We start from the raw sequence: 27,437 nt of genomic DNA, 5'->3' as shown, positions 1-27,437 counted from the left end.
AGCCACTTGTCTCGGGTTTTAGCGTGTGCTAACATGGTCCGCTTTGGGAGAGATGTGAAAGGCTTCGGACAAAACGATCCGGGCTTGATTTCGTGGAGGACTTTCAGCGGCAAGTTCGGAAATCAGTGTGAGGCGCAACAGTCGGGCCTCCGACGAAGGCAGAGTTTCTCCATCCTCTCCTGTTACTCCATCCTTGCTCCACTAGTGAAAGCTGGGCCAGTGTTTTTAGTGATGGTCCATATGATGTCCCACCTGCCCATAACACGTCACTTTAGCGCGAAATTTGAAAGTTTTTAGTACGTCTGGTGTTTTTTCGGCTGAAAACGTCTTTTGTGGCAGAGGTGGAGCTGGGTGAGGTGCTAAAAATAGTTCTTTAAAATTTTATTTTGTCTTCGTGCACCCTTTAACTGGCCTGCACTACCGTGGTGCGGTTGTTTTTAAAGTAACATCGAGAAAAATTATTCTTGAGATGGTGTCACACCTACTCAGGTCATTTCCACATCGGTGCCCCAGCATTCTTGGAGTGCACTATCAGGGTTGAATGTCTCTTAGCGAAGCCAGAGCCTTATTAGGTATGAACCATTCAAGCTGATGCGCAAATCAGCCTTTCACAAGAGTGGACTATAGGTAACTAATGCTGCTTTAAGGCTTGTTTCAGGTTTTGTGGAAGATCGAAATGGTAATCTTAGCTTTTACATACAGAATGCTCCTGAAGTACTCGAAAGTCTTTCGCAAACCCATAGGTATCGAATCAGTCAATTGCTATCTAGGAACCTTAACTCCACTTAACCATAAAAGGGAGACAGTTTGATCGAGCGTGTGATGTTGACTAAGACAAGTCTTGAGCGCAGGTGCCTAGAATTGCATCTGAATAGGTTCGCACCATATTCAGAATTGCGTGACAAGTTTTACGCGAAGTCTTCTCACTGCTTGAATGAATTCCACAAGAGGAAACAAGATAAAAACAACGAAAGCTGAAAGCAGGACGCTATGCATCCTGCGTCCTTGGTGCATCTATCTTTGCCCGTATCTTGTTTTCCCTGGTGAAATGTGTACAAGTAAAAGCCAATCATACCACCTTTTAGCTTTAACTGTGGCCAACTTCTCAACCTAGGCACGTTTTTGCTGTATTAGCTAATCCAGGTTACATGCGGTGGAATTCACGAAAGGCAGGCATGATGCGGGGATGTTACGGGGGCTGACGTATACACTTTTAGTAATCTGCACTTGTAAAGCCCCTTTGGGCGCATGCGCAGTGTGATTGACGCGCCGCGTATGGCGCTTCTCTCTCTCTCTTCTTCCCTTCTAGTTATTCGGCGATGCGTTGTCTAAATTTTCAGAAGACTGCCCGCACGCGGTGGTGCAAACTTCGCTCGTGCACAAGGCCGAGGTCAGCGTGCTCTGGGTGGCACCGCCGCCGGGTTCCGGATGCGTCGTCTTCAAGTACGTGCCCTGTAGCACCCTGCCGCTTACCCTTGCGCGCCGTACATCAAAAACCACCAGTCATGATTATTGTTATAAGTATGCACAGTAAAATGAGTTACACCTTTTTTTCAAAACAAACATTTTACACCCTATCAAAAAACAAAGAAAAACAGCATTTGAAGGGCGTAATTAACGATCAAAGACCCTTCAAAAGTGGATATTCTTGTGTTTTTTCTAGGGTGTAGGGGTGTTATAAATGACACCTTACCCTTAAAGGGTGTTCTCTTTTGTTGGTCGTTTTGCTACGGTGTGAGAGTGTTAGTTATAGGCAGTGATGTACACCCTTAAGGGCTCCCGGCCGCGGCGGCCGCTTTTCTGATGGAGGCGAAAAGCAAAAACGCCCGTGTGCACGAGATTTCGGCGCACGATAAAGATCCCCAGGTGGTCAAAATTAATCCGGAGCCCTCCACTATGGCGCGCCTCATCGCCTGCGTTGCGTCGGTGCGTTAAAGCCCACAATCAATCAATCAATCAATCAACACCCTTAAGGGTGTAATAATATTACATTATAAGCTATGGCTCTTCTTTGTATCTCGGATAGAGTGAGCACTAGCACTGCCTAAGTTACTACGCGCTGTTTGCACTCCGCCCTGATTTGTCCGCACCGCAACAGCTCGTGCACAGCAACTTGTGTAACGTTGAACCACAAGCAAAGCTTCAGCCCCCGTGTCAACGCATGCACGTCTTCGACGTATTTCAGTTGCAAACGGGTGAGCCCAGCAGCCACTGAACTTTCTTGAAAACATGTAATCGTTCAAAAATATCCGCAACCACGACAGAATCTCTGATGCCTGCATTTAATACCGTGACGGACATAAGCATCGGCAATACCTTGCCACATTCGTTTCTAGAATCTTCTCATGCACAGAGAGATAATGGAAACATGCATTATGATTGCATGTTCCATTCGCACACGCGGGTTCAGAAATCTTTTGAAGCAGAAAAGTAGTTGCTGCACCTGCTCGCATAGAACAAAGCGACAAGTGGGCAACTAAACAGACCACTCTTGCTCGGCCCATAGAGCCAGTATAAGACACGACTGCCTTTATTGCCGTCTTCACTCTAAGGTTGGCGAAAATGTATCGCGACACAATTTAACTTTAACGTAGCTGTCATGAGTTCTAGGGTACCTTCAGGTTTTTCGCCTCGCCGCAAACCGCGTGTTCGTTTGGACTGCTCGCGCCAGTATTTGTGAATATTTTTAGGTGACTGTTACTTGCAAAATATGTAACCAGCTCAAGGTCACCATTTTGTTCACGCTCTAATGTCCAACTCTTCAAAGAATATCATCTCCATTGATCCATTGATGTGGAAAGTGCTGCACAGTGTTTTTTTATAGAAAACACAGGTATGTGTAATCAGCGCCACAGTTTCGTATATATACACCCCACACTTACATATTCAACAAGTGTGCCTTTGGTGGAGTAATGCTCTACCGGCACAGGGCACCGTGTGAAAAACATAGAGCAGTATCAGTTGTGGAATAAATAAGGTCCAGTGGATGTCGTTTCTTTTTTGATGACTGAGTGCTCCTACGAATTCGTGAGACCTCTAAAGCGCTTTGGATAGAGATGACATAGGTTTAGGCTGTTATGACGTTTGCAGCAGGATTTTTCTTTATGTGCTTTTCCCCAAAGTGAGAGCCTATACGCCCGCTCAAATTCTCTCACTAAAGTTCACATATTGACATGGATAACAATGATGACGTAACAGGTACACAAATGCATTTCCTTTTCAGAGCCACTGTAGTGGAAAATCGCGACGCATGGTACATGGATGAAGGAGAATTAACAAAGGAGCTATGCCAGGAAGGTAAGGTTCAGCGTTCCAGCTTTTTAACGGTAGATTGTTAACCAACTGCATCAACCATGTTCATTTTCAAATTGGTTGTAGCACTCACAAGCTTTCTAACCGGCGATTTCCGATCGACTCGATTAAACGACTCTGGTGCGATTTAGTTGGTTCATGATCTAGAAACTTCAACAGCGCGAACTGACAGGACGAAAGACGAGAGACACAAACGACGCAGACGGGCGCTGACTTCCAACTGTTTATTTCAGAGCGTCCAAGCATGCTTATATCTCAAAAAAAAACACATACGAAACTTAAAACCATGAAGAAGTAAAAAGAAAATTACATTTGATAGCGGAGGGAACTGGTTAAAGGACACCTTGTAAAAATTTTATATCTTTATCGTACAGTGACAATGATGGTGTGCTAATACATTGTATTAAAAAATGTATTAGCACACCATCATGTCACTTACGATAAAGAGATAAAATTTTTACAAGGTGACCTTTAACCAGTTCCCTCCGCTATCAAATGTAATTTTCTTTTTACTTCTTCATGGTTTTAAGTTTCGTATGTGTTTTTTTGAGATATAAGCATGCTTGGACGCTCTGAAATAAACAGTTGGAAGTCAGCGCCCGTCTACGTCGTTTGTGTCTCTCGTCTTTCGTCCTGTCAGTTCGCGCTGTTGAAGTTTCTAGATCGATCAAGCGCTTGAACTTTCAAATCGCTTGTCAAATTGCTAATCAAATCAATGAAATTCAAATCAAATTGCTGAAATTGTAGCAATGACTTGCACTTACATGGATTCATAAAACACCACATTCCAGATTGAAATTCAGTATAGCTTCAGTGGCATGATGTGATGAATGAAGTGCCCCATTTCCGCATAAGTTCTAAATCACAACTAATATTGGTTATCTAGCATAATAAATAGTTAACACAGTGGATATCTGGTGTGAAGTTTTAGAAACCGGAATGCTTTGCTTTTGAACTAAGGGATGGAGGTGGGCTTTAAATGAGACCAAGACAAAATGGCGACAAAACTAGGTACGCTTCTGCAGTTGTTCATTTCTCCTAGCGTGGTTTGTCTTTTTGTATTAAACATTTATGCATGTGCGGGTTACGTGTCTGTCTGCGTCCATGCGCGCGTTTTTCCCCAAACGCCTCTTGTATACAACTGTAAAGAACAGCAGAATTTTTTATTTTATTTTATTTTTTTTATATTTGAAATACCCTCAAGGAAATTTCGTTGAAAAGGGGAGTGGGTGAATACATAACAAGAAATAAAAAATGCAGTAAAAAGGACATTATATGAGCGCATATCACCCCTGAAACAAACGTAAAGCAAGTAAATAAGGTTGTAATGATTCTTTTACAACGTAAGAAATGCAGCTAAGGTATATCTCGGGAAGTATACCCAAATGTTCAGACGATGTCCGTAAATGTGTTTGAGGCGGCCGAGTGAAAAGGGATTATCCTTTGTTCCTCTCCCGGCCTGTGCGCAGAGCAGGAGAACGACGACGAGCAACCAGAAGTGCTTGACGAATGTTGCGCCTGCGACGAAGCCAAGTACGAGATGACCTTCGAGGGACTCTGGTCGAGGTACACGCACCCTAAGGGATTCCCAGACAGTGAGTACACCGCTTGTTCTTGTTGGCAATCAGAGCACTGTCTCGTACTTACAAGTGTCTCTCGGCTTGCTCGTATTTGCGCAAGAGGCCATGCTTCGTAGTACAGCTGACTGCAAACTGATCTTGTTGACATTTCTGTTTTGTTTTACTTTGTTGCCTAGCGACGAAATAGCACGGTAGGGATTTTTTTTCTTTGTCGGAAAGTAAAAAAAATAGTTCACCGCTAAACAAAAGGAGCTTGAAACAACCAACGCTAAGGGTTCCTGTGGTTCCTAAATTACATTATTATATGCACTAGAATGCCTTGTTTTGTTACGGGAACAAGAAAGAGAACGTACAATGAGAGCAGTATGCGTGGCGCTGTGCAGGGCCACAACCACTGTAGGCTTAGCAGCTTTCACCATGCGCAATCTGCTTGTGGAATATAGTCAAACGACGCTTTCCCCTATCCTTACGTCCACTGGTATGTCTCCATAAGCCTTCCACTTAACAATCTAAGCAGTCATACAACGCACTTTTCGTGTAGAGAAATGGAGTGCGGGAAAACTGCTTAAACCACAACCATCATATGCGCACTACGCACGACATACTACGAGCCACCATGTTTCATGTGATGACAATGCTTAAATGGAGCGGGAGTTTTGTATTTTCTTTTCGAACTAAAGGTCTCCAGAAATAATAATTGTTGGTAGGTAACGTCTACTTCAAAAGGGCCTTGCCCACATCATTTCCAATGGACCGTTCCTGAGCACTTGCACCGTAACCGGTAATTCGTTCTTCACAAAGCAGTCGGCATATTCTAAATTGAAATGTAAAAACATCCGCGGAAAAAAATAATTTCATAGCACGCCGGCTGCGGAAATTTTCCTTCCAAAAAGCAGCGAAACATGTTTCGTACAACGTGTACGACACAGTTTTCCTCCCTCCAAACACCACGTTTCGCAGCCACCGGACGCATCCATATTTGGCGCCTCGGGACTTCCGATATATTGATTGGCGCATACGACCGGCCCACTCTATACCAAATCTGCAAAGTTTCTACTAGTATTTCCTAATCCCGCGAAGTTGAGGATCTGTGTCCACCGCGCGGTGCGCTGGCTCCTGTAAACCGCGGCCCCCACGTGAATTCCGCGCGGTAAAGTTTTCGCGATCGCCTCGTCCTAATTGGGCAGCCGACGCGGGATTGTTTTAAACTCGAACAGGGGGGGAAGGTTGAACTTCGGAAACAACGATACACGTGTACACACGCGCCTGGCGTCGCATCGATTTGCCGAATGGTGCCTCAGAGACGCAGAGCGCAGCTGCAGAGTTGTGTTATCTCTTCGGTAACGAGACGCGTCGGGTCATTTCGCGTCCAAACACACACGCACCGCCCTGTGCAGCCGGCACGGGGGTTCAAAGATGCCTCACCTCGGGGTGACGGCCGCAGAGCGGGTTCGAGGTTTCGACGCCGGGGCTGTTCTAAAAACCATCCGTCACGCTGTGTTTAATGAGCTGCGCAGCGCTGAGAGAACATGCGCTCTGTCGCGTAACGTTCTTTTTTTTTTTTTGGCGTTCTCGTCGCCCTGTCCTGTGCTCGTTTGGCGGTCATTAATAAAATCACTCTCAGGTCACACTGATTTTACGCCGTGTCTCATGTTTGTGTCTCTGTCTTGTCTGTCTTTTTTTTTCGCTGCACGACCACGACGACGCGCAGACGAGTGGTTGACCCACTTCTCGGACATTATCGGGGCATCCCACGCGGCGGACTTCAAGATGTGGGAGTACGAGGGCTTCGCCTCCGAGGGAGTCAAGAGCGTCGCCGAACACGGCGCCACTAAGAAGCTCGAGTCGGAGCTCAAGGCGGAGGTGAGCACGGCTGCTTTGACCCGGCGGCGCCAAAATCTGGGCGGTGCATCCTTTGTGTGGATAGTAATTGATTAAATTCTTTATAACGTTCATCGAACTGCCGCTTTATCGATTGGCGGAACGGAACTTGGATTGATTATTGATTGGCTTACTGGCTGGACAGCTTGCTCATTCATTCATTCTGTGAGTCTGCTTTTTTCTGTCTCTGCCTTGGTCCTGCTACGTTTTATCAAAGATATGCATATTTACAAGCCCTTAACACCTGCAGTTCTTGGTTTATTAATGTGTACGATTCTTTATACACACACTGTTTTTCGCAGAATATTTCAGATGGGTCGCTTTCCATTGGTCCTCCGCTGATGCATGTATTAGATCCGTGGCCTTGCACAATACGGGACTCAAACGCAGGTAGAGCTCACATCGTAACACAGGTCATCATCAGAATCGTTAACTTGACACATGCGTGCAGAGCATCATTTATAATCATTATCATCAGCAGCAGCAGAATTTTTATCACCAGCATTGTCAAGAAATTCATGACTAACCTAGCAAGCTGAGCAATATTCTCCCGGGTGATATAGCCAGTCACATTAACACATTAAAGATCCTTCTCTCACTTGCCAGGGTGAAAACATACTCACAAACTTCTTGATGTTAAAAATCAGAAAAAAAAGCGTTGGGTCAGTCTAATAATAATGGCCTAAAAAATTACCACTTGAAATCGTTACTGTGCCAATGACAATGCTGACAGACGGCGCCCAAAGCATGACCCTGAAACGGCGATTCCCCTCTTTACGCCTTCCCAGTCTGGTAAGATCCGGACCATCATCAAGGCCCGCGGCCTGTGGTACCCGAACGTGAACGGCAAGACGTTCGCTGTGTTCCGCGTGGACAAGAAGCACCACGTGATGTCCGTGCTCTCCATGCTGGGCCCGAGCCCGGACTGGATCGTGGGCGTGAGCTCGCTCGAGCTCTGTCTCAAGAACTGCTCGTGGATAACCGAGAAGACCATGAATCTCTACCCGTGGGACGCAGGGACCAGCGAGGGCGTCACGTACGTCATTGTGAGTATGGCGTGCTCCTCTGCCCTTTTAGGGGCGAAGCTCCTTAAGGCGTGGGTCGGTCTGTCCATCCTCGACGTATGTATGTAGCCACCTCTAGTTTAGTTCTTGGATTGTTTACTAGATGGCGTGGCTACCTCTAGTTTAGTTCTTGGATTGTTTACTAGATGGCGGTACTTGTATATGATGAAAACATGCGCTTGGATTGTTTACTAGATGGCGTGGCTACCTCTAGTTTAGTTCTTGGATTGTTTACTAGATGGCGGGGAGCGTTGTAATAAAATCCGTTCACTGTTGGCGCGCGCTCGGAGTCGCCCGATGGATAAGGCTGCAGATGTGCGAGCCCGCGAGGCAGAAGCGCTCCGTGAAGCTGCGCGACGTCGCCGCCAAGATCCTGCCGTACGAGAGCGGGAGGCCGAAGCGTGTCGTCTGGCTGCGCGACGACGCCGCCAAGATCCCAGCGTTCGAGAACGAGAGGCCCAAGCGTCACGGCAACGGCGCGAGGACCCTGCCGTACGCGAAGCGGCACGGCTGCGGCGCGAAGAGGATCTCCAAAACGTCTGAGAACGGGAAGCGGCGAGAAAGCGCGCGTATTGGCAGGCAGACCCCGATGCAGTGAGAGCTCGTGAGGCGTCTGCAAAACGCATCAGGCGAGCTCAGCCCCAAGGTGCCGACGCGCGGTTTAAGCGAGACTTTCTAGACGTTACGTTCGGACACAGATGTAGTGGGCGAACTTTCACTGAAGAGTCACGGTTTTACCGATGATTTCCCCTCAGGAGCTTCGCCCACTCATCATCATTCACCCCGTGGATATGCTGTGAATTTTTTTCGATATGCCACACTTGATGCACGTAATGAACTTTTTGGTGTGCCTGTTAGGAGGTAACCGAGTCGTTTCAAGGCCACCTGCAGTCTCTTTCACGCTGTGGCGCTAAACTTTCTGCTGCATTGTTAGGTTGCCGGGTATCTCGAAATACTTCAAAGACGGGAATTGTTTCCGGAAACTTGTCCACATGGATGCCCTTTTCCGCCGACAATAGAAGAGATGTAACAATTTTTCTCAAATTTGGAAATCAGGTTTGCGATACTGCTCGAAGTGCACAACTGTATAATTCGAGAGTCTTGTAGCACTAATCCCTTAGCATGTAAAGTTGTAAACGGTGTGCAGAGACGTTTTTCATAGCAACATGTGCATCTTAGGAGAGATCAATAATTACGGGCGTGAGATGATACAACAAGGAAGCCCATTTCAATGGCCTTGAGTTATGGCCGGTCGATGTAAAATTGCAGTTATTCCTCCGGAGTCACTTTCAGACAGACGTGAAAACAGTCTCACCTCGTTATAACGAACACCGGTATAGCGAATTAGCGGCTAAACCGAACTGAATACGAACTTTGGTTGGTCACGCTTTATATCAGTGACACTTACTCTTTTTATAACGGAACCAAAACCGCCCGAGCCGCGCGTGATATCGGCTATAACTAAGAAATATTTAATTCACGCGAGGCTTTAAACTGGATAGCTAGCTTAACAAAGCAAAATATAAAATATAGACCATGCGTTTGTAAAAATACAAATGAAGAAGAGGCCCTTTCCTGCACGGACTGTGAATAGCCGCCAGGCAAACATCACATCTTTCTTCGAATCAATTAGAACGCACGCCTGTTTTGCCAAACGTACTTTGTTCTTTTGTAATTACCCGTTGCCGTGTCCCGGTTGATTTATTTTGAAATGCTAGAAGACAGCTAAGGATTACATCATGCATAGCCTGCACGACACCCACAATAATGCGTTTATTATCTCGGATGTTTGCATGAGATATATTCTCAATTTGGTAGAGCCGATTTTACCCATACTTTTACAACGAATATCGCATATAACAAACTAATTTACTGCCCCCATACTACTTCGTTATAACGAGGTTCTACTGCACTGCCAAAACAGCAGCTCTAGTAGAAAGAGCGTTCCAGACGGCGTAGGCGGGACGTACAAGCACGTGCTCTCCCCGCATCTGCAGGGTCAGCGCGAAGCCACGTCTCCTCAGCAGAGGATCCAAAAGATAACGTCCAGCCACCCGCACCACACGGACTCGCCCTTCTACGATTCGACCGGCGCCCCCATGAAGCCCGTGGCCCGGCTCACGGTCACGAGGCAGCGCATCTACGAGAAGTCCTGCGACGAGGACGTCGAGCCCAACACGCCGGCGCCCCTCGAGACACCAACGCCAGTCGACCAGAGACGTGAGTGCTTGAAACGATCCGCGCTACATCTAGCCCGAAGCGTCGTCAGCACCATCACCTTGGTTTATTCTTTTCCGTCGCCTTTGTGATGTTGTGGAGGCTAGAGGCCTATACATCTAAAGCAAACTACGACACGCGTAGTCCAGACCATCTCCATGATGAAAGACAGAGCAAGAAACACAGGGACAAAAGAAGACTGCACTACGCACTGTTCAGCGCTGCGCGTCATCCCCTCTTCTTTTGTCTCCGTGTTTCTTGCGCTGTTTTTCACCATAAATCTGAATCTGCTCCAACTAGTCCTACTTGCCACCTTACTAGTACATCTCTACAATCTTCTTTTAAGCGAAATCCTTATATGTCTCATGGAACGCGAAAAGTGACCGTCGTCGGCGCCATCACAGATGGTGGCAAAAGTCGCGCATGCTCAGCGGGAAAACTGCGCAGTGGGGGAACGCTGTCTGGCGCCATCCCTCGGCTCTCGTGTTAGTACACGTAAGCAGTCTTAAGTGTCTCTGCCGATGTTTTGATTATTATCCGTTATAATCACTATCCGTCGACCGAAAGCATGAGCCACAAAAGCAAACCAGGGTACTTCTTAGGCCACAGCATTATCATCACCATATTCGTATTCTTCTGTACAGTCGCCGTTCACAAACAGGCAGGAATGTTTAGGAATCTGTGCATCTTAGACAGTAAGGATCATTATTCGCCTTCAGGTGGTGGATTCACGGCGGAGACCTTTCCTACAGTTTTTCAACCGCTCCAACTCCTTTACCCCCGAATACAGTCTTCACCCCCTGATATTTTTGGCGCATCGCTAACTTCTCATTGTGCCACGGCTTTTCAAAAAACCCGTCGGTTCCCATCGGTTACATGGGCTGTCCGTACTACGCACAGAGCACAGTTGAGTAGGCTAAAACATGTGTGCTGGGCTTATTACGTGGCAAAAAAATGAAATGAGGCAGTAATGCTGCATAACGCTATATTTTTAATGCCCATAAAGGTGAAGATAAGTTGTGCTTTTGTGTAAGCACAAGAGGTGGATAAGGATCAGCTGCTTTTGCACCACATTTGTGTATTTTTTGTGTCCTATCGGGTGATCCTGATCACCTCGTTTAGATACGATCAAGTTTGAAAGGATTCATTTTCCTCTTACGCTCGCGGAAGATGAACTGTTTATGGGCTCATAGATGTAATCGCGTGAAGTTGCAGCGCTTCCCTAACAAATTAGGTCACGTCGTTGGCACGTTTAGGAGACCGAACTACCCGAGTATGTATATATATCTTTAACTGCTCTCTGGGATGGTTCAATCAGGAAGACAAAACACTGGAAGAAAGGCCGCTTATTGTCTACTGTTGCAAAAACACAGAAAATAAACAATAACCTCAATTATTATGCAACGCTTGCTCTTAAACTGAGTTTACGAGAATAAGAAGTTCCGGCAAAAGTTCCACTTTCTGCAGCTAGTAATGTGGCAAAAAAATTTCCAGTGCACGACAGAATCAGAAATGTAATGGAATAAGAAAATTAGCGATAATAAAACAACCATAATAGAATAGTCAGTTATAAAAAGCACAAATGAAAAAAGCAAAAGTCTTTTTTTTTTCCAAAATCTATACTCTAGAAACATGTAAGCTAATCGAAGATACTTTTTTTTAGTCCAGTGTCTTTTTTTCCAGAATTTCCCCGTCAAAAATCAATTTACCGGTACATTTGTCTACTTCACACAGAAATAACTGACTGCCGATAGCTGCACCAATGTTATTCATCGCCCGCTTTAAGACAGCAGAAAATGCAGAAAGGTGGTGCCCAACGCAACAGAACCTCCACCTTGCACTATGAAATGGTTTCCCGCTATTTTCGAAGTTTGCAGTTTACAGCGATCTTTTCCGGGCCACTCTCCCAGAACATAGGTATTGCACGCGGTTTGAAACTTAGAGACACATCCGGCCGATTTCCTAAAGAAAGCGATTGTAAACAGCTAGATTCATAAGGCCCGTAACGTGCACCGACTGCGCCGGAGCCGCTTGATAGCCGTTTCGCGTGGCTCCTGGATAGCCGTGCTGCGCATACGTGAGGAGCTGTGACTGGATTGGATTGGATTGGATTGGATTGGATTGGATTGGATTGGATTGGATTGGATTGGATTCGATTGAATTGGATTTGACTGGATTGGAAATCGTTTTAGCAGCAGTAAGCATGATAATCAGCAAATCCCAGACAACCAGGAAACTGGCTGAACCTAAGCTCACGCTATGTATATCCTGGCATAGCCGAGCTAAGCCACTGCTAATTTTCTTTGTGGTGGGGTAAGGCCCCTCTACCCTTACAGACAATAGGGTGTAACTGAAAGGCAAACGTGTACTGGATACAAAGAAACAACACGTTATTTTTCGATCCACTTCCTTAAGCTTCAAGCATTTCTTTCTCCATATTGACGCCATTATTCCTTGCATTTGATGAATGACAAGACGTGAGACGCTATTTGGGAAACTTAAGGAAAATCACGTTTGTTCCTCGTTGCACCGGAATGTTGACGTGAGAACATTTTTCTCCGGGCTTAGACGCACACTATACCTCTGCTTTAACCGCCTATTTTATCGTTTGGTTTGTATATATTTTTTATAGTGCAGCATTGCGCTTACGCATATGCGAGCATTATTTTCCTTTTATGTTGTCCCGGGCATGCACAATAACCAGCAGTGGCGTTAGGATGAGAACATTAAAATTTCGTTCTGAAAACTTGTAATAATATTCGTGAAAAATTGTAAAAAAGTCAGTATATGTTTTACTATCTATTAGTTCAATATCTCTCAGCTTCTGCAATATTAAGTGCATAATATTTCAAAGTCAGCGCGCAAAAAATACACACCAATACGAGTGACAGAAGAGGACCAATATTAGGAATAAACGGCAACTTCGGAGCAGATACACGCACCCCTGACGTTGCGCCCTATAGGGAGCCATTATAAAATTGATAACCGCATCAATCATATCGATTTTCTTCACTAAAGTTTCACGTTTCGCCACGACTCTTCGCAAAGGACATGCCGGTTTGATTATTGATTTTACCTCTTTATGCTGTTTCAAGCAACCGTGGAAAACATATCCGGTAAGAGCACTCAAATATTTTCACTGACTTTTGTATGGCGTTATTTAAGATATATGTCTCCGTCAACGTGCAGTCCAGGCAACGGGAAAGAAGTCTGAAATGATTGATTACTCGTGTCGAAGAATAACAGGAACAAACGAACTAATGGGAACATGCTACTCGAAAACTTTATTTACTTTGATGTATTAGTCAAGCGTACTACAGTTATCACCATTTAAACAACGGTGATTGTCTATACATATAATTGGCTCTCTAAACCGATTCCCGATAAGGGCGACCAAAATTGTTTTGGGTCTTTGGGTCTTTAAAAGGACCGACTCGAAATGGCGAGAAGAAAATTCGTCTGAATACGCCGAACTTTCCTCACTTGAACAAACGGGCTAATGACGCCTATTTTTATTTATTTTACGAGTAAAGTCTACAAATAAAGCTCAATCGATTCGATTCACGAAGATGTTTTGTTGTAATTATAGCAGTTCAATGCTGTAGTGCAGAGCAGTACAAACGATAAAAATGTCGCAAAAATGAGCGCGAACTAACCTCCTAAAAAGCGTCCAATAAAGAGGTTGGTCGTTAAGAAAAAAGGGTCTAAAATAATTTCGAAACGCTTAAGATGCGAAAAAAGCACCAATATTATTACGCCCACAAACTCGCATACATTGTGACAGCGCCATACTTTTTCAATATCATTGTCCCCACGCCATAAGAGTGGTTCATCAGAACGAGGAAATCGAAGCCAAATTTAAATTTGAATATCTAGAGCTGCCGAACAACAGGATAGTGTAAGGCATGAGTTATGCGTCGGCAATCGCTGTGCCTGCCCACAAAAATTAGGGTATTAGTGGCCGGGCAGATTTTGCTACTGACGCTCTCATAATCCTTCAGGAATTACCTCTCGTGCAATCCTGTCGGAACAAAATCTTACTTTCCCTCATACGCCAACAGTTACCTATTGTATTTTTTGAGTGAAATAATAAATGAGCCAGAAGATACTACCGAAGCTACTATCTCCGGATGGTCAAAAATTTCTCATTTTTATTAGCGCTGCAAGTTATGCTAATTTTTTAGAAGAAAACAAGCAGCAAACTGAGGCTACACCTACAATGCAGGTGTGCAAATGGCAAGTTTAAAACATGCACAGTTGACCTGTCTTTGACATCATTCATTACTTAACTTATCGTGAGAGTGCAGCACGGAAACTGCAAAGCAAGTTTAGATTTTACAGCATTTTTTAAGCCTGTGGCTTCAACAAGGGCCACCTGGGCCATGGGCCTTGGAAAAAACAAGGGCCACGGAAAAAAGTGCACATAAACAGCTTGCGACTGTTTATGGGCTATTTTTGAACAATTTGGCACCTTTCGAAAATCTGTGGCCCCATCTCCAGGCATCGATACTCCAATAACATCTGTAGACCCTCGTTATGTGCTCAGGTACATTGCTATAACCTTATCAATCGTTTATTTGCCAGTCAAGAATAGTTCTAAGCAGTTCGAAGGCAGCCCAGGGCTGTTTCGGAATAGAAATTCCAGGATCTAAAGCAAACAGAGCTGCTTGGAAGAAGCACTTTGGGGTCTAAAACGATAAAGAAAAAACCTCTTACGTAGTGACTGCTTTGTTCCTCAAGTTCCCATGTGTGCTGCTGTTGTCTTCCAACATAGTGTCAAGAACTCAGTTTCTCATTGTTAATCAGTTTGTCGCGTGAGGAAACTAATCTATAGCGCGTTTGAATTGGTGCGAGATTCGATCGGGTTCCAGTGCGCCTGCAAGTTTTAGAGCGAAGGATTTACTACACCTTGTCTCGCAAGGCCATTCATCCCGTATCACTGACCTTGAACCGTCGGAGCGCAAGTGGCAGGTGTTATGCCCTGTCACGTGACCTACTGCGGAGAGGCGCAAGAGCCGCGCTCGCTCAGAGCGTCGCCGCTGCGGTACCTCGTGACTAGGAGATGGTTTAACGGCTGCTTCGGTGGTGCTTGGTCGCTCAGTTTCCCCATATATCACGCCCCGGCTGGGCCATCTGCGCTTGCGCTTCAGCGTAAGCGACAGGTTGAATCCAGCCATATAGTTGTCCAACTTTCATGAAACAATGTGCATAGTCGATACAAAACAGAGCAAAGAAACCTTTCGGTCGGGATAACAAGGTTTACATGTGCTTCACTTGAGCCATTTTCTTAGTCGCCATGGATTCGCCAGCTTCGGGGCTAATGAAACTGTTGCGTGGTCATGGAACGCAGCTGAGTGCGCCGTCACCGAGTGGTCCAGCTTCGGGCCATGCAGCGTGACCTGCGGCCAAGGAGTTAAGACCCGGACCCGCAGCTTCATCATGCGTGACAAGGCGGTTATGTTTAACTGCAAGACGCAGCTGGTCGACCGGGACATCTGCGACATTGACTGCGCAGGGTGAGTGTGTTGGTGCGGCTGTGGTACAAGCGATCAAGCACAAGACAGGTGTCGGAAAGCAAGTGTCAGGGCGCATTGCACTATCAATCCGCTGGGTTCTATTGAGTTGCGAAAGTAGCGAGTTTCTGCGCTCGAGGTATTTGAAATCGTTTGATCAAAGAGCTAAAACAAGTGCTCATAACCTTAGTCGGGCGGACCAGTGTTGCAAAGTCCGCCTTGTAGACAAGCATAACTTAAACGATCAAGCAGAAGGCAACAACGACTATTTGGCACAATTTTCTCGCTGATGGAAAGTTTCTCCGCCACATATAATTCAGCGCAGAAGAATTACGTTTAAGTGTGACGGAACATATATTTTGTTAGAGTAAGAATAAAAGGTGCTATTGCCAGATTTGGGCCATTGCCCATTTCACTCTTACTAGGCGGATAAGCTTGTAAGGTGAAATTTTTGTGACCTTATAACTTTCTGCATGGCATAGAGACATTTGACAGACTGAACATTTTTGTCGACAACATTACATATAATTAAACAGACGCTTTTTGCAACCGCTTTGGTAACTAAGACAAGTAGGGCACCGACGGGTGCCTTTGCGGGCGCAGTTCTGTTGATTCTTGTGTTCCTTGTGGCGCACTTTCCTTCCGGTTGTGAAGAGTGCAGCCCTTGTTGCGTTCAACTGCTCCCAAAGCCGACCAGACCTACCGTATCAGTCGTCACCTGGCGTAGCAGCTGATTTCGCCTGATCCTCCTCCCCGTTGCAGGGGCGTGAGCTGCGAGACGACGCCTTTTAGTGACTGGAGCGAGTGCAGCGTCACCTGCGGCAAGGGAGTGCGCATCCGGCAGCGAAAGTACAAGCAGCACATGGCCAGGAAGCGCTGTACGCTCGACCTTATGGAGAAGGAGATGTGCGTCGCCGACATGCCCACGTGCAAGGACGCGCCAGAAGTGGTGAGTACTGCGTGTGCCGTGCAAGGTTGCGATCGTTTTGTAGCGTGAGCTACACTGGCCGAGGTTGAGCAGTTTCGCGTTACTCCTGGAGAGCCGTGCTGCGCATGCGCGAGGAGCAGTGACGTCACACGGCGCATGGAACGTTGCTCGCTGCCCGGCGTCTCTCACACTCCCCACGCGTTCAGCGTCTTCGCCGACCTCCGTTCCGCACGTGGCGGCCCGGTCCGCTTGATGGTCATGCGACGGGTGGCCTGGTGTGCAACCGATGGCTCGTGCGTCGCAGCAGCACCGGCGTGCGCCTGTGGAACCTGCTTAGCTCTGGGACGATTGGTGACTCTGCGCCGGAGCCGCTTGATAAATATACATGCATCAGATAATGCGTATACCGTGTGTGTGTCATTGAAGTAGCAGTAAGCATGATAATCATGCTAATACCAGAAAACCAGGAAAGGTAAGAACAACCAGCTGAACCTTAGCTCACGCTACGTTTATCCTGGTGTAGACGATCTAAGCCACTGCCTATTTTTTTTTATACCCCGTGTGTATGCGTGCATGTACAGCTACACACAAATGAAACGTGAGCGTGAAAATATGAACATTAACACATACTTAGTGCGATTTCGTTCCATGCAGATCGAATGTACGCGTGGATTAGTTACAGTACCGAAATTGGGAAATGTGGCTTTTCAAATGTACCAATGGCGCGCCATCCTTCGACCTCCACTAACAGTATTTGTTCAGTTTTGAGTGTTAGGGTTTATATTTTTCTGTTCGAACTTCGTTTGTCCATGACTGCGTACGTGGGGTGCTACGATGCCGCGTAAGAATGGATGACTCTCGGGAAGGGTTGAAATTTGGGCGAGTTGGCAATGGTTCATCCTAAAACCACAACTGCGCGCAAAAACATAACGAGACAGGAACACATGATGAACAGGAACATAAACACTGCGCTTGTGTTGTCCTCATGTGTTCTTCTCGGCGTTAATTTGCGCGCTGCTGTCATTTTTAAAATGACTCTAGGAACCTCTGGATTAGCGGCTATAGGTGCGTTTATGCGGTTGGTCTAACGGATAGTTGTTTCGGTAATTCAGACCGGTCACTACTCTGGGAACGTTTCACACTCACAGTCATATTCCTTAAGTTTGACAGTACGCAAGTTTTGTGGTATATAGAAAAGCTTAACTTTCACAGCTGCCGTAGAGCGCTCTCGCCTGTACGGCGAGGAAATGCCGAGACATCGCTATTGGAGTTAACATCACACTTTCGGGCTGAGACGTCATGTCACAGATGGCATCATGTCATGTGACGTAATGGTCACCTCCTATTCAAGCCTGAAACCCGCGCGTGCGCAGCTGGACCCCAACTGTGCGGTGACCCAGTGGGCCGAGTGGTCTCCGTGCACCGCGACCTGCGGCAAGGGCATCAAGGTGCGCACCAGAGCCTACCTGAACGCCATGACTGCAGCCATGGCCATGTGCAACGTTGAGCAGATACAGAAGGCGCCCTGCATGGCCGAGAACACCGACTGCAAGGTCGATAGCCAGGAGGCACACGGTGCGTACATGAGGGCGCATGCGCAGAATCTATATATTGTGTGCTTAGTTTTTTGATCACACCTAATGTCAGCTGATATTTCCCCCACAGAGTGCATTTATAAACATGGTTTAAATCCATTTATTGCCGGAATATGTGCACCCCCAAAATACACTGATAGTCGAAAATGTGGGTTCCTCATGACGTGCACAGTGTTTCTGCAAGGTGAAATTGAACTGTAAAGGGAAAACCGAACAGCAGTTACCCTAAATGTCAACAATATTACTATTGTGATAGGATTAGCCAATATGAAATGTTTGTGCTTATATTGTGGGCTACACACACAGCGCTGCAAAGTGAACTTCTTTGTGTGTGTGCTTCGATAGACCTTCCCGACATAAGTACACACTTCAGATGGGCTTACCAGGGTCAATCACGCCAACGCACACAAAAGGCTCAATTGACTTTATAATTAACTACAGGCTGAAATGGCTATCACGCTTAACCTGAAGAAGGTGCCCACATTTTTTATACATATGCATAGACGCAGGTCTCTCAACAACCCGTTTTCCGCGTTTGGCCAGTTTTATTTTGTGCACATTACCCACGCTTTTGTTGCAAAATACTACGAAAAGGAAAATGTTTTTTGGTAAGCACGACACAAGGAGTTTGAAAAGACATTAATATTTCATAAACACTTCAATTAAAACACCAGACTTGTACCCCAAAATATTCAAAATTACGCAACCCAAAAATGAATGACTCAAACTCTACATAAACGTCCTGCGCACGACTTTCCTGCACTATGTTCTAGCATCGGGATGTAGTATGGTTTGTCCTATATATGCGCTTTTTTTAGTGGCTTTGGCTAACCTACAAGTTAAGCATTAAGCACGTAGCGCGTTTCGGAACAAATTCTACGGAAACAGGAAAATTTCAGCTTTTTACCTTTTTTATGAGTGAGGATAAAAATGTATCGCAATCAACGACTTCATGTTCTGAACACTTACTTAGGGCCGAATTAGGGCCGAATTTTTATGCATAAAGGCTGCTCAGCCTCTTTCCATCCCAATTTTTAACTTGTTTATCCGCCCATTATTTATGGTGGAAATGCGAGCGTGTGTCTTCTGGTGGTGTTTGCAGAGATCTGCCTCCTGCCCAAGGACATCGGTCCGTGCAGGGGCTACTTCCCACGCTGGTACTACGACTCCACCAAGCGCATGTGCCTACAGTTCGTCTACGGCGGATGCCGCGGCAACAGGAACAGATTCGAGCGATATTCGGAATGCAACAAAATGTGCGAGGTCACAATATCACGTGAGCTCCTGCCAAGCACAAACTACATCTACCGACGCGGTTATGTTTGGTTCTTCCTTTTAAACTGCTAAGCTGTCAAACACGGAGTAGTTACGGCAAAAGGTTTGTTTTGTGTTTGAAAACATGAGCCCAATCTCTCAGCGAAGTGTGGTGCAGAAACGGACATAACGAAAGATTGTTGGGGATAAGAGTTGCAGCACCATGTAGTGCACCTGTTCAGAGCCCATCAAAACCAAGATGCACTTAGTTTTTTTTGTTTTAGAAGGATCATGTTGTCTATAAAACGTGTTTCGTTGCGTTGCATGGCCACATTTCGCGCGCATTTGAAGTAAACAAAACAAAATGAGTTAGAAGAAGTGACTTGTGCACACACGATAACATTTTCGCTGTTGCCTTTCTTACGCTAGCCGAATGTGTAGTATTTCTATCCCCTTGTTCCTAGATTTTGCTCTGTTCGCTGAAGCTAGTTATAGGCTAAATCAATGCTTAAGAAATTGAAGTTTTGCAAGTTGTGACCCTACAACCTGGATAAACACCACCTACACATTGGTGTATAAAAAAGCAATGTAAAGAAGTTGATTGGAGTAACATGGCCGCTGTAACTTTTTGTTGTCCGACATTGCTTTTTGAGCTGTGGGTTTCGGCATAGCTAAATCTGGGGGAAAGTTGCATGCATGTGTCTTTGTTTTAAAGGAAACATAATTTCTTTTTTTTTCAATCACTTCCGGAGAACGTTAAAAGTGTCTAGCACGTGTCAAGCCAATGCTTTGTTCTGTATGCACCTATGCGTTGGAAGTGATATAGAACTACAAGTAATATTTTTTCAGAACACGAACGCAGAGTACAAGCATATACTGTTACCATAGCTGCTAGCATGTTCCGTAGCGCTGAACGCGTTACTTCGATACACCCGTGTAAGTTAGTTTACTGACTAGACCGCTGGGCAGAGTAGCACGACTTTTTAAAAGCTGCAGCATTGTCTTAAAATCTGAATACTGGCCCTCAATTTGTTTTTTTAAACAGCTGCTGTAAGTGTACCACGTGCACAAATACGCGAAAAGATATTTGCAGCTAGTTTCCTTTAAGAAAACCGTGTGCACAGGTTCGTTATTGTTAGCTAGTTAAGCTGAAAGTTTGTTAGAAGATTGCGTCACTGAGAGAAGGATGGGGCACCTGCCCGTGGAAAAACTGCCATGCGCAGTCTCAGTTAAACATAAACCGATTACTTAAAGTAAAACTGTTACAGGACCAAGGCGTCACTCGGTGGCGCGTAGAAATAAAGTGTCAGACAAAAGACTTTACGCTTTCGCAACGGCGTTCCGCACTCCGCGTGATTTAAATACCGGAGGGTCTGGTTCCACACACACTAAAAAAAGCAATCTCGACGTCTGTGCCAGACCTCACTGTTGCGTGCTGTACACTTTTGCCAGAACTCCGAGCCACTTTAGTAGAGTCATTTCAGGCTCGCGCGATATGACTAGGAAACGTAAAATAATACGGCCTACAAAACGCAAGGCTTAAAGAAGTGGCCTGGTAAAGCTTTTAAGCGAGAAAGCAGCAGTAAAAAGATGCTTGCAATGAGCCTAGATTCCGCGAACCAGTGCTTCGTACTTTCAAGCTTATAAAGAGAGATTTATTGTTTTCTACGTTGGAACAAAGGAAGCAAGCGCGGCTTTTTTTTTCGTAATCTGTTGCGTTGGGAAGGCTTCTTTCTCAGCCCGTCTGAGGGCTTTATTCTTCCCGAATAATGCGCACTTTTCCTTCGCGAAGTAAAAAAAGTGAACGCAGTCGTGAAATGATCAATGAACGCAGTATGAATGCAGGCCGAGTGAAGTCTGCTGAAGCATTTTGTACAGTACCTGAGGAATATCCTGCACATGCAGAGAGCTGGTTGATGAAAAATATATTTGACTGTGTGCTAAGTAATGTGTTACTGAATGTGTGTTTACGTTTCTAAAACATTTCGTAATTAATATTGTACAGCTTCTTCATGGTTTTCTGTTTAATACGCCCTCGCTTAAAACGCAATTTAAAGGGTTGAGAGAAAGCCTTTCATTCAGAAGTCATTACGCCTTGGCAAATGTACACGTATTGATCGGTAGTTTCATGTATGGAATAATATAGAAGAGATGAGTGCGGAAATTGTACTTCCTGCAGGAAGAGAGAGTTTACAAATGCAATATTTGACCAATTAAGTAAAGAAATTCTCATGTATTGTATAGAGAGGAGGTATTTATTCCTGCAATGAGGTAATTCAGATTTACGCGTCTACATATTGGTCGTAGCCTTGGCAAAGTGTTCTCAATTGAAAGGAATTCAACAATAGAGAGCGCGGAATGAAAACACAGAATAACCACTTTAAATAAAAATTTATCAATGTTTGATGCTGTGAAAGCTTCTGCTGTGCACTGCAAAAAGGCGTTCGATAAATTTGCTTCAGCAAGCATGTGCTACCTGCTTAATAAATGGTCATTTTCTCTTAGGCCAACTTGCACCAGCAATGCTCAATTCTTTCTGCGATCTTCTTCGTAACATTCGTATGCTTTCTGCGCTTTTTTTAATATTCACGAAATGTGTCTGAGCAAAAAACTGTTTAGAGATAAGCCGCTCAGTCGATTTCATGCTGTTTTTCTCATTGAACTTCGACAGTGTTGTTGTCTTCCTTACATCATGGTGGTGTTCTTGCGTTTAACTGGGGAGGACATTTAAGATAGCTGTGGTGTGTGAATCAACATGTAGCAAAGCAATAAGTTTCTCTCTCAGAAGGTTTGAAATTTACTGCACTGTCACGCTTCAATAGTGCCAGTATTCATTGCGGTTCATTTAGCACATCTTGCGTAATATTCAGCTGCCCTTTTGAAACATTGACAACAACACCACCGCGAAGCGCTGCTCTCACTAGATGCTCGGCTTTCTCGCTTCATCACTTCCAACACAAGGGCTTCACAGCTCTTCCAAGGCATTTTTCTGTTTTTTGCTTCATGCTGACGATTGTTAAGAAGGGAGGCATTTTGCAGTTGCTTCCAGAAGGACTCATTCATCCCTCATGCTGCGTTTGCCAGTATGAGGGATGAGAAATGCGAAATAGCGATGGGAAAATAACGAATGAGAGGGTGCTTTTCTTGTGCATCTAAGATACGGAACCTTCTCGAAACTCCAGCCTCTGCCGGCTCCTATCTGATGCCAGGCATAATGGCTGTTTTTCAGCTTTGAAACTTGTGTTAGAGTCTATGCTAAGTGCGCGGTCTTGCAGTGTTCGATTTTTTGAACAGCAATATACAACTGCCGCACATGTACACGTGCTCCAAAATCTAAACGGAGCATGAGAGCGGTTTCCGGAGTGGATAAAACTGCATGCCAGCGCGATCTATGAATAGATGCTCTGCAGATAGCGAAAGTGCGTGGGCACGTCCGGTTGGCCAATCTCGATACTCGGATGCTCGCCTTATCGCCGGCTCAAGCGAAGCTGCTCCGCTTCCATCCCTGCTCGCCTGGGGTGCTTCCAATGTTGCGTGTAAAGCTAGGATACCGTCCTTCTATAAAATCACCTAATGAAGTTTGTTTAATAAAGCTGATTTGTTTTGAAGGAGCTAGCCTCCGATAGGCTCAGCGCCTGAATTCTCTTGAGCGCCAGTTAAGACAACGAAAGTAGTTGAGCCAATACACGCACGAACGGTTTTTTTTTAATTCATTTTTCATGCGTTTCCTTGAGACAAGCATGTTTAAGGCAGCAGCTGCTTTATGACTCTCGAGCATTCAAAGCTCGTAGAACAACATACTTGCCCCAGGATAGTCTCTAACCATAGCCGGAACGTGGGCAAACTGGTGGCGTTCCTAACAAAACGGAACCCATACGCCGCTGAAGACCAGTTTTCACGCGGGCAGATTCGCTCAAAGTTTGCGCGAAAAAGCATCAGAATGGCCCCTCGTGAGTAAGGATGGCAGCGCGCAGCCCCGTTTGAGCGGGCGATAAGGCGACCGTCCGAGTATCAGGATGGGCCATCCGGATCTTCCCACGCGCTCTCGCTATCTCCGGCGCATCTATTCATAGATCGCGCTGTCATGCAGTTCTGTCCGCTGCTGCCACCGCTCCCGTGCTCCGTTTAACTTTTAGAGCACACGTACATGGGAGGAACTTGTGGCAGCTGCTGCAAAAAACGTGACGGAATCAACCCTCTCCTCAGATAAGGCTTATCGTTTTCCTCGTCTCCCGGTGCGCGCGCTGCCTGCTTCACGCTGCTTTTGACGCACTGCTTCATGTCGCTGTCCGCTGTTTGCGTGTGCTTTTGCCGCAGACATAACGCAAGGACTCCTGTCGCCTTCGGCACTGGGCCAAAGCTACGCCATGAAAGACACCACGCTGCACGTGGAAAAAGGCCTTGTCTGTGGTCTGTCCGCCGCTCATCTATGTCGCTGCTGGCCGCTTTGCTAGCGCACACAAAAAGTCTACCTGGGAATCGAGTGTTTACAAAACTCTTGTAACACAGTCTGTACGCTGATAACCCCTGTTCACGAAAGACAGCATTTATTTATTTATTTATTTATTTATTTATTTATTTATTTATTTATTTATTTATTTATTTATTTATTTATTTATTTATTTATTTATTTATTTAAATACCTACATGTCGCCCAGAAGGCAATACAGCAGGGGTGTTAAAACACATTTTCACACACGAAATGTGACAACGAACAAAACAAGAAAGTAATAAAAAATTAAAAGAAAATAACAGACAAAAAATATACTAATTCCTGCAAAAAAGTAACAATGCGCAGCATTTAGAGTAACATACGTATGCGGAAACATATGCACGAACTCACGTATGACAGAAAAAGTACGAATATGCAATGAACAGTCATGCGCGCTTAGAAGAACAGCGTAGAAAGTTTAGCCTTGAGGATAATTGCGCGAAGCCGCAAACAATCTGTTTTCGCTTGCAACTTGGATGATTTCCCGGGAGAGCTGGTTCCAGGATTTCATAGCGAGGGAGGAAAATGAATTCACGGAAGCAGTTGCACGAGTGAGCATTTCTCTAATCTTGAGCGTGTGTTCAAGACGTTGCTATTATCATAAAAGAGACGAGATGCCATTTACCCTTCTCCCTTATTGTAGATTAAGATAGATGGTTTCTAATGTTGTAAATGCATGATCACACTTAAAGCTTCGAGGCAGGCGTCGGATGAATAGCTAGTAATAAAGCGCTCATATCGTCTTTAAAGGAGCCATGAAGACAAAATACAAGTTGAATTTATTCGAAAGCTTTCGTGTTTTATAGAGCCCACAGCGCTTGTGCGGATACAAACGATGCTTTATTCACTGAGAAATTAATTAGTTGAAGTTAAAATTTTGATTTGCCGGCTAAATCATGTGTTTTCGTGGTCTGTAATGACATCACAGGAACCGACCGCTCTGCAGCCTAGGGTCCCTTGATTCACCCGTCCGCCGTACAGGGTGAAGACACGTATACGGTGGCACCGCCATTTTAGGTCACTCGCTCTCCGCCGAAGCAAGTCATTGTACCAAACCGGGCTAAAATTATGGCCGCAACGCGGTTTACTGGTGAAGTTTGAATCATCTTATCTGCTTCGCGTTGCTGGGTCTCGTAGGAAACGAAAAGAACAACGCGTGAAAAACTAGTGGTCGCTCGACAAATACGGTCTTGTAAGACACCGCTGCTTGCGTCAATCGGCCAGTGTCGTCTGACACACCCCCAAAGCCCCGCAGTTCTCTGCAGCTAAACCAAGCCTAGTGCGCGCAGTACCAACAGCAGTACGCATCAGTACTTCTATGTTTACATGTGCTTTCGTAACTTCCACTATTTGTCCTACCATTCTTGTTGCTTTAAAAAAATGTGCCCTAAATTTAAGCACAAACAGCTCGTTCAGCAATCTTATAAGCTAAGCCTAATTTGCGCTTGCTTTTGCCGGCCTCCGCCAATCGCAGACTAGGCTGGTATGCCATCATAGGTTCTCTTGCGGGAAATGAGCGAGTGGGTCGCATGGCCATTCCCTTTTTCCTAATTATATAGATTATTTGAGCGAATTTTACGTTAAAACTGGTGTCAGTATGATTCTAACGAGGCCGTCTTATGAATGAACCAAACTTGTGTTTTGCCTTCATGGTTCCTTTAACCTCAGGTTATAGATGTTAAAATACGCCTGGAAAGCTGAACAATCAAAGGCAGTCCAGACACACGCAATTTTCTCTTAAAGAGACCCTGCAACACTTTCTTCAACTTTTTTTAAATATTAAATGCTTGCAGAAGGTAGTCACCCAAAACACCCACTAGATAGATTAGGGGTAGCGAAGTACCTCAGACAAAAATTACTGCTTATGCCTATGAGATAATTTTTAAACTCGCTCAAAAGATTTTTTTTCTTTCCCTGTCTTGACGTTCTTCGACGGCTTGAATTACGTCCCTAAGGTCGTGCAGCGGCTGTTGGCCGGTTTTCCTTCATTTGCAGCAATGAACGCTTTTCGATAGAAACTTAAAAAAAAGCCACAAACACAAAGGAGGAATGGAAGGCGTATCTGGTGCGACGAGCAAATTAACGCAGTGCCGCTGCGTGCTGGCGATAGCTGTAGCTTTTGCAGTGGTTACGGACACGAAGGAAAGAATGAAAGCGCTCATCTAAAGTGTTGCAGGGTCCCTTTAATGGGTTGTTTCGTGCCCTGTTCATGGGACGCAGACTAACCGTACAGCGATGTAGTATGTCCCCTACCGCATCGCCACAAAGTTTGATATTTATTTCAACCGCAACTGATGAGGCCGCATAGGTTAGTTCGGAGCTGCGCGAATAGGGTTTTGTCTTTGCTAAAAATAACTCTAGACGGTATCAAGCGATCACTGTTCTCTTTATATGGGAATCACAAATTCGTGTCACTTTTGGTTCAGATTGTTCATAAGAAAGCCATAGTGTAATTACACAAAAATTATGTAAGAGATGGGTACCCAGTATGAAAACAGCATGCGGTATTTTAGCGTAGTTGTAGTGGAGACCTTGCTGTATACATATTTCTGGTACAAGGTACATTACCTGCGCAAGCAGAGCACACACTCATTTTTAGCTTTAGTCCGCTTAAAGGATCTACCTCCAAAACGACTCTTTCCATTACGCACCATAAAATTGACAATCAATGCCATTGCAATGGCAATGCAGGCTTACAGCAACGTCCAGCATACCCTTGAGAGCAAAAAATTGCGTCTATGTCATTTGGATTGGATGGTGCTTCACACCTTTTGCAGTGTGTGATGTCCAAGTATTCATCACGCTTTCGAGTCAGACCTAACGTCGGGTCTCCTAAATTGTAAAGTATGTTCCCTCGTACACAGCTAATGATCATTCACATGGTTTGTCGCAGTGAAGACGAGGGCAAGTATATTTTAGAGAAAGCTAAACATTTTGGTAACAGTTGAAGTGATACCAATGATAATTTATGCCATTTAGGATAGGAAGGTTTGGATCAGAGAATTCTTGATGCAAGAGGTTAGTCATACCATAAAGTATTAGAAATCAACGCTGCAAGCTGTAGCTAAGGAGAAAAAATATACTCTGTTCGTTATAGCGTTGTGTCGTGCTAATCGGTGCAAGTGTAAAGTCATCGTAGGTTCATTCGATTGTGTGGTTTGAAAGACTTCGGAAATTTAGACAGGTCGTACATTACAAAAGTGTACTCTAAATGCGGTGTTTGATACGCCATTGTAAGAAAAGGCACTACCCTGATAAGTAATAGTTTAAGCTACTAGTAATTGTAACTACATTGAAATTTTAACTAGGTATAGTAGAGGCTTGCCTATGTTAGCTTTGGTACTTGGGATGGAACGTTGTAAGTTTGTCATGTGAGCTCTTCGACATTTTGCAGTATATTGTATATATTTAGAAAACCTAGTTACTTTACCTAAAATATGCTACCAGCATTTATTTGGTGCCGAGCTTTTCTATTTTCAACGCAAGAAGTTTACACGAATCAGCCAAATGGCTACCGAAATATTTTCTCTGAGCTCAGGTGTTGTTTCTCTGCCACGCACATAGGCTTGAATGGAGGTGAAAATAATTTGGTATTTCTCAC

General features: G+C 45.1%; 1 protein-coding gene across 4 annotated transcripts in view; it reads left to right on the top strand.

Annotated features, from left to right (window-relative positions):
- The window catches only part of LOC144142783 (spondin-1-like), a 179,626-nt gene that overhangs the window by 140,470 nt on the left and 11,719 nt on the right, over positions 1–27,437 (top strand). For 3 of the 4 annotated variants that reach the window (XM_077674505.1, XM_077674508.1, XM_077674506.1), the window contains exons 3-13: positions 1,310–1,443; positions 3,224–3,297; positions 4,782–4,907; positions 6,604–6,755; positions 7,562–7,819; positions 9,835–10,057; positions 15,405–15,570; positions 16,330–16,516; positions 17,869–18,070; positions 19,193–19,366; positions 23,662–23,754. In XM_077674505.1, the coding sequence (XP_077530631.1) occupies positions 1,310–1,443; positions 3,224–3,297; positions 4,782–4,907; positions 6,604–6,755; positions 7,562–7,819; positions 9,835–10,057; positions 15,405–15,570; positions 16,330–16,516; positions 17,869–18,070; positions 19,193–19,366; positions 23,662–23,754 (1,789 nt within the window). The remainder of the gene's footprint in view (positions 1–1,309; positions 1,444–3,223; positions 3,298–4,781; positions 4,908–6,603; positions 6,756–7,561; positions 7,820–9,834; positions 10,058–15,404; positions 15,571–16,329; positions 16,517–17,868; positions 18,071–19,192; positions 19,367–23,661; positions 23,755–27,437) is intronic. The other variant, XM_077674507.1, reaches the window with a different exon arrangement.

The sequence above is a fragment of the Haemaphysalis longicornis genome, unplaced genomic scaffold (assembly GCF_048455015.1).
Source record: "Haemaphysalis longicornis isolate Haplotype H1 unplaced genomic scaffold, Haemaphysalis longicornis Haplotype H1 scaffold_6, whole genome shotgun sequence".
NCBI classification, from domain to species: Eukaryota; Metazoa; Arthropoda; class Arachnida; order Ixodida; family Ixodidae; genus Haemaphysalis; species Haemaphysalis longicornis.
This window is presented reverse-complemented; position numbering and strand designations above follow the sequence as displayed.